The sequence below is a fragment of the Poecilia latipinna genome, unplaced genomic scaffold, assembly GCF_001443285.1.
Source record: "Poecilia latipinna isolate Pla-1442-1.1 unplaced genomic scaffold, P_latipinna-1.0 Scaffold1011, whole genome shotgun sequence".
NCBI classification, from domain to species: Eukaryota; Metazoa; Chordata; class Actinopteri; order Cyprinodontiformes; family Poeciliidae; genus Poecilia; species Poecilia latipinna.
In genome coordinates, this window is record NW_015113627.1 from 23835 (window position 1) to 30359 (window position 6525).

A 6525-nucleotide genomic window follows, 5' to 3' on the forward strand; every position below is an offset into this window, starting at 1 on the left:
CCTTTGTAGAGAAGGGTGGGGGGAGTTTGTTTTTGGGGGGAAGGGTTTTTTTTTTTTTTTTTTTTTTTTTTTTTTGTGGCAGTAAATGGTCTTAATAATTTCAATCAAGTGAAAAAAACCTGTTCCAGAGAGCTCTGGAGAGAAGAACAGCTTGAAGGACAGCCAAGATTAAAAAAAAGGTGTGGCTTCAGTGTTCATTTAAGTGTCCTAGCCAAAGGACGGTAACTTAAAAACTAAAGACAATTGAACATCTCTGAAAGGGTCTAAAAGCACTACCTGTACACTGCCCATTCAACCAGACTAAGCTGTAGATGACTGGTCGACAGAATGCTTCAAAACATTGGTACTGAGCTTAAAAAGTACAAAAGACATGAGGCTCAGTTTACTGCTGGAGGTGCTATAATACTGTATTATTCCTTGGGTGTGAATACTTATTAACCCCAGGATCAACAAACTCTTGGAAAAATGTATTCTTGAAAATGCAGCTTTAATATATGGGAAAACTGAAGAGCGGTGGCTCTTTAAATACCAGCAACCATTTTGTTTTCTAACTTGCTAGTAATTCCTCATTTATTAGAGTCTGAAACTGATACTAATTAACTCCAACGCACAGCTTTCATCCCAAACTTGCGCAACAAACGAAAAAAACAGATGATGAAATGGGTTTGGAATGATTTAATAAGAAAGGGAAAAAAAAGAAAAAACAACCAATAAATTAGATGACTCGCTTCCGATATCCCTCTCTGAAGATTCCAATCCGTAACTATTATTATGCAACGGAGGATCATCCCTCATATCCCTATGGGGAACATTTTGAGCATATTTACAGTGTGAGTATCGAGGGTTTGCCAGCTCACTCACTGGCAAGACGCCCAGCAGCAGCAGTACTTCCAAGACGTCCTCTGACTCTGACGGACTGTCTGCCTCTGAGGCCGAGTGTGTCCGAGAGAGAGCGCGCTTCACTGATAAACAGAGTCCCAGAGAAAAACAGAGGCAAGTGGGAGGAGGATGGGTGTGAAATATGGCTCAACTGGTTGTGACAGCATTCTTTGGAGCACTAGGATTCCAGCACTTTGCAACCGCAGCAGCCGGATCGCGAGTACTCAGGGTGTAGAGAAAGGGTATAAGTTACACACAACTAACTGCGGGTTTTGTTTGTGTGTGTGTGTGTGTGTGTGTGTGTGTGTGTGTTATATCTAACCACGCTCAGTTGGCTCCAGGAGGTACGTATGGGTCTGTACTGCACAACGATGCCCTGATCGGGCTTTGGCCCCCTTGAATCAGCATCCTCATCGGAGTCGTTATGCAGGGCCTTCTCCTTGTAGTTCTGGTAGAGCTCCTCTTCTGAAATGTGTTTGTTGTGACAAAAAAATATATATATATTTTTAATTCCAAAGTAAGGTGACATTAAAACAGCTGAATGCATAAAAACAAAAATAAAAAATGACCCAAAAAGACAGGTGTTACCTTCACTGTCAAATGTCCGTTGAGACGTCAGCTTCTTCCTATTTGGAATCTGAAAGAGGGAAAAAAAAAAAAAACACAATCAACTTAAACTGTGGCGTACCAAGGAAACATGTATCTACACTGTCTTATTACATCATAACCGCCAACAAACAAGTTAATTGTTTTCCTACAAGGCTTTGTCCTAAACCAAGCTTGAACCACAATGGTCAGTCTGTGTTGTGGTTTTGTGATTCAGACTTTATCCCCTCCTGATCATGTAAGTTTGTGTCAAAGCAATCTTTGTGTACAACAGTACGTTAAGCCGTTAGAGAGGCCGCGATTAACCCAGTCAATAAATCTCAACCAGCTACAACAAAGACACAAAAAGGATTCAAGAGATTACCAAAGTTTACAGGGGCTACTACTTGTTGACTACAGAGAGAAGTAAAAGGAGTTTTGCGACACTTCTGAACTAGAGTGGCTCCTAAATGTTCATCCACCTGTTAAAATCCCAGGTTTTTGCTGATTATGTGTCTTTTTACACAGTTTTCCTCTTTTATTGTGTCAGATATAGAGTCCAATTGAATAAGACAAATATATCACAGGGGGGGAAAAAACAAGTAATAATCGTAACCTTGTTGCATAAATGTGCATATCCTGAGAACAAAACTTGCTAAAGCATCTTTTAATAATAATTAAAAAAAAACACTTTCCAGTCTTCTATAGCACATCTACCAATATGGAACTTGGTAATATTTTTCCTTTCTGCTAAAGTGCAAAAGTTTTCCAAATCCATCACATTCCACGACCTAATTCAGATCACCATCCGTTTTTGTTTTGTGTCAAAACAGATTTGTGTTTGAAACTGTTCATGACTTAATTCACTTTGACAAAACCCTCATTTCTACTGAAAGAGACCCTCTACCTACTGCTACTAAAACATCCATTCTCTGTTAGCAAAGTGTTGTTTGCGTGCCCCTCTCTTAAGAGTTAACACACATATTGCATTTTTCCTCTTTACGGCACCGAAATATATTCATTATAAGTTCATGAATAGATTGGCCCACCTTGCTTTTCTTTTTGCTTATAGTTTTATCCATCCGAGGGCTAGAAGACTTTGTGATCCTGGGGCTGGCAGCTTTTGGTGCTTCAGCACTTGTTGGACTTAAGGTGGAAAGGTTTGTTGAGCCAGTGGACGAACCAGGATTTTCAAGCCCTTCCATGACAGGCATCTTTAACTCAACCAAAGTAACGTCCTTGTCTACTTCAGTCACAACTGCCCTCCTGTAAGACGTACTCCTCAAAGCTCTCCGTAACGCCCCGGGGCTTTCGGTCTCTCCCTCTGCCTCTTTGGTGTGGCCCCCTCCCGTAGAAAAGTAACCTCCTGCTTCCACCATGCTGAGAACTTTCATCGCTCGTTTGGAATGGTCCAATCCCAGCCGTTGGGTCCCAGTAGGAGGCGCCTTGGTTTGTCGGATATCGGATGCCAGTCCTTTGGGAATAAGCTGCTGGGTGCCCATCTTCAAAGCAGCGGGGCTGTTGGTGCTAAGGACGACGGCAGGAGAGGGGGATGCAGTTGGGGAGAGCGACGGCGATGTGGAGAAGCTGGAGGAAGAGGAGGAGGCGTACAGGGTGTCGTATGAGGATGCTGGGGAGGTTGTCTGAGACTGCAATGGATTCCCTCTGTCAGCTGGCGACGGGGAGCGGGGCGTCGGAGGGTCCGAGGAGGTCAAAGACGAAAGTGAGGGGATGCTTGAAGAGGAGCTGTGAGAGGGGGAGAGGGTACCGTACCCTGGAGATGAAGAGCTGGATATCGATGACTGTGAAGACAGCTCGTAGTGGTAGTGATTTGGCGTGTGTGGAGAATGGATGTGTGAAGAACAATTGTCGGTGGGAGTTTCAGGTGGGGGTGTGTTTGTTCCAGAGGAGATCTGGTCTTTCTCCAAGTCAAGATCAAGAGGGTTTGTGGTCGATCTCTGCGTGTCCTGGTGATGATTTTCAGAGCAAACGCTTCCATTCTGGTTATTTCTTCTGTTACTACCTCCATTACACACCCTGTTGTCCAGCGTAGCTCTCTTATCCTCAGCCCTAAACTTGGACAATGAGAAGCGTCCATTGTAGAGGCGCCCAATGCTAATGCTCCGAACGATTCGCTTTTTTTCGGAGGGTTTGTGCAAAACATGCTTTAACACCATAGTGTTTTCATTTAAAGGCTGGGGCGGCTGGCTCAACGTGAAGGAACGTCCATCGTCCCCCGCAGAGAAGTCTCCAGTCGTGACCCCGTTTAGGTGGTAGCTCACGGGTCGTGGCTTGAGTTTGTTCAAGTCTTGGGAACCTTCACTGAAGTCTGTGCGCCGCCTCCACAAAGGTGTGATGTTGTTGTTGGATAAATCCACATCATTTCCCAAATCCATGGCTGTTCTTCTTCTCTCTATCTGTGGTGAAACGCTGAGATCTCAGTGCAAAAAAAAACCACCCCCCAAAAAACACCCTCGTAGTCAAGATTTCCACCCTTGAGATAAACAAAAGAGAGGAACGCCAGTCAGTGTCAAAGAGCACAGAGAGTGTCCAAATTCACATGGATTACTTATTAACAAAGTTCAGGAGATAGAGCAGTCACAGTCAAGACACATCAGTGGGCAAGCTGCTTGAAACTGAAAGAAAGTATGTGAGAGCAGTTGACAGTCCTTTTGTACTTGCTCACTGTGGTGAAATGCCCCAATTACAAGTTCCAAACTGGCAAGATAATGTTAACACCAAGCAATTACTGTAATGCCACTAGGAAAAACTGTGGTATGAGGCAAGAGCTTGGAGGTTTCTTAAATCTCTGTGAATCTTTAACTAAAAAGGTTCCAGTTGTTTTAATAATCATGGGCACATCTTCTCAAAACATACAGGCAAAAAGCAGATACTTTCCACAGGGAGGAGGAGGTTCTAAATCCAACAAAGTTCTCCAGCAGGTTAAAGTCCAACTCACCTCTAATCTGTCGATCTGGGACAGAACGCGCTCATTGTGCCAGCGCTCTGGGCAAAACAAGCAGCTTTATTGAGTGAACCCACCAAGAAGGCAAAAAAACCCCAAAAAAATTAAAAGAAAAAAAATCCAAGAGCGTCCAGAGGGTACTCTTTCAAAGCGGATCCTGTTGTTTAAGTTACAGAAGTTTATCTGATAGGACGGAGACTCCCCAGCGCGTCTGTGCGCCTCGGAGCGCAGAGGACTTTCTGATCCCCGAGAGGAGGAGGAACGGGAGGAGCAGAGTGACAGGAGGAGGAATGGAAAAGGAGGGAGTGCGTGGATGGAGAACAACAGCACTCAAGTTCGCGACTTACCTTAGGTATGTCCAGTTTCTGCCCCGCCTACTTATCAAAGTGGATTTCCGAGAACACAAGAGATTCATTCTGTAAAGCAATTTCAACGGAAGCCTCAGCGGTCGATTCAAAGAAAATATAAAAGTATAAAACACCGCGTGTGTCACAGTTTCGCAGAGTTTATGGAACCGTCCAAAGAATAATAAATTAAAAACCCGGGATATTAAACGGTTTACTGATCTGAAATGACTGTGAAAATGAAACTACTCTTAAAAGTTGTTCATTGGAAAACAAAACAAATGACCTTGTTGTTGTTGTCGAAATATACATTGCATTACATTCTGACAGCGTTTCGTTTCCCCCTAAAAAAATAACAACAGTCTGTTGATAGTGAAACAACCAAATACATAAGTAGAAAGAGAAATGAAGAAGAGTGAAAGAAATTGTAAACTCTTATTGTTCTCTAACACTCCCCATCTTTTTTGAGTGTTTATGAATCGCCCCTTAAAGTCACACCCTAACCAAAACATTTGCAATGGAGATTTTGTTCTTGAGTTCTTGTGCTTCTTTTGATTCCGTTGCAAGAGCAGCCAATGTTCTTCTTCCAGTTTAGTTGCGTTTTGTCGCCCTCTCCTGGTCATTTTTGGATAAATGAGTTTTTTTTCCTATTGCGTTATTAAGCATATTGCAATAATAATAATAATAATAATAATAATAATAATAATAATAATAATAATAATAATAATAATAATAATAATAATAATAATAATGAAAATAGCAGCATACATGTAACTGATCAGTTTGCCAGTCATTTGTGACACTTGAGTTAATGTTAGATTTAAATTAAGACCAGATCAGTTCTTGATCTCTTAAAAGGAAAAAAAAATACTTTTTACTCTCTTACCATGAAACTAGGGTTTTGTTTCTTGCATGCCTGGACCTCAGTTAAAGAATTTCATGTCAATTTCACTTTTAAAAGATATTTATTTTGAAAATTGGGTGACGGCATGTTAAGTTCTTGTTAGATACTTTAGGCCATACGGACTCGTTCAATAAATTTGAATATTATTGAAAAGCAAATATATTTCAGGAACTTTCTCGCTAATTGAACACGTTGTGTAGATTAATCACACACACGGATGTTTGATATCCTTTATTTCTGTTAATTGTGATGATTTTCCCCTAACAGTTTATGAAAACACAACATTTAAAATTAGAACATTGCATCAGACCATTAAAAAAAGTTCTACTTTTAGAAACAGAAATGTGAGCTTAATGAAACGCATGCCAAAAAGCTACTTTAAGGTTATGTTCAAAAAGGTCCTTTTAATCTGATAAGACTCATCAAGACATTCTTAATTATTGAGTATATTGAGTTGTACGATGATCGCTCTCAACGCTTTTATGAAATGCTGAGTGAGGCTTCTAAGTAATGATAGGCTGTTACAACCAAACGTATTTTTACACAAGAAAATGTCAACCATTCATGAATGCATTTGTGTGGATCGTCTGTCATCCAGGACATAACCATGCCAACGCTGGTGTTGGTCACGTCTTTAGCTGAACTGATGTTGTCATTCCTGTTACCACGTCTTCATTTTTTTTTCTCTCTCATTTGGGATTTCTTTCTGAGGTCGGCAAGTAGGACACGGCTCGTCCAGATCCACATCTGGTTAGAGCTCGGTAATCGTTTATGGAATTGATTGTATCTACTTCCAACAGTGCAAACTCAAAGAAGCAAACTTAATTCATTGTTTGTCCCACTTTGTA

At 41.4% G+C, this 6525-nt stretch overlaps 1 protein-coding gene across 1 annotated transcript in view; it reads right to left on the reverse strand.

Moving 5' to 3' along the window:
• The window catches only part of LOC106958749 (rho guanine nucleotide exchange factor 26-like), a 24510-nt gene extending 19851 nt beyond the window's left edge, over window positions 1-4659 (reverse strand). The window contains exons 1-4 of the mRNA XM_015050819.1: window positions 4424-4659; window positions 2514-3958; window positions 1468-1516; window positions 1202-1344 (exon numbers count right to left, since the gene is read on the reverse strand). Coding sequence (XP_014906305.1) covers window positions 1202-1344; window positions 1468-1516; window positions 2514-3860 — 1539 coding nt within the window. The 5' untranslated portion in view covers window positions 3861-3958; window positions 4424-4659. The remainder of the gene's footprint in view (window positions 1-1201; window positions 1345-1467; window positions 1517-2513; window positions 3959-4423) is intronic.
• Window positions 4660-6525: the final 1866 nt, after the last annotated feature.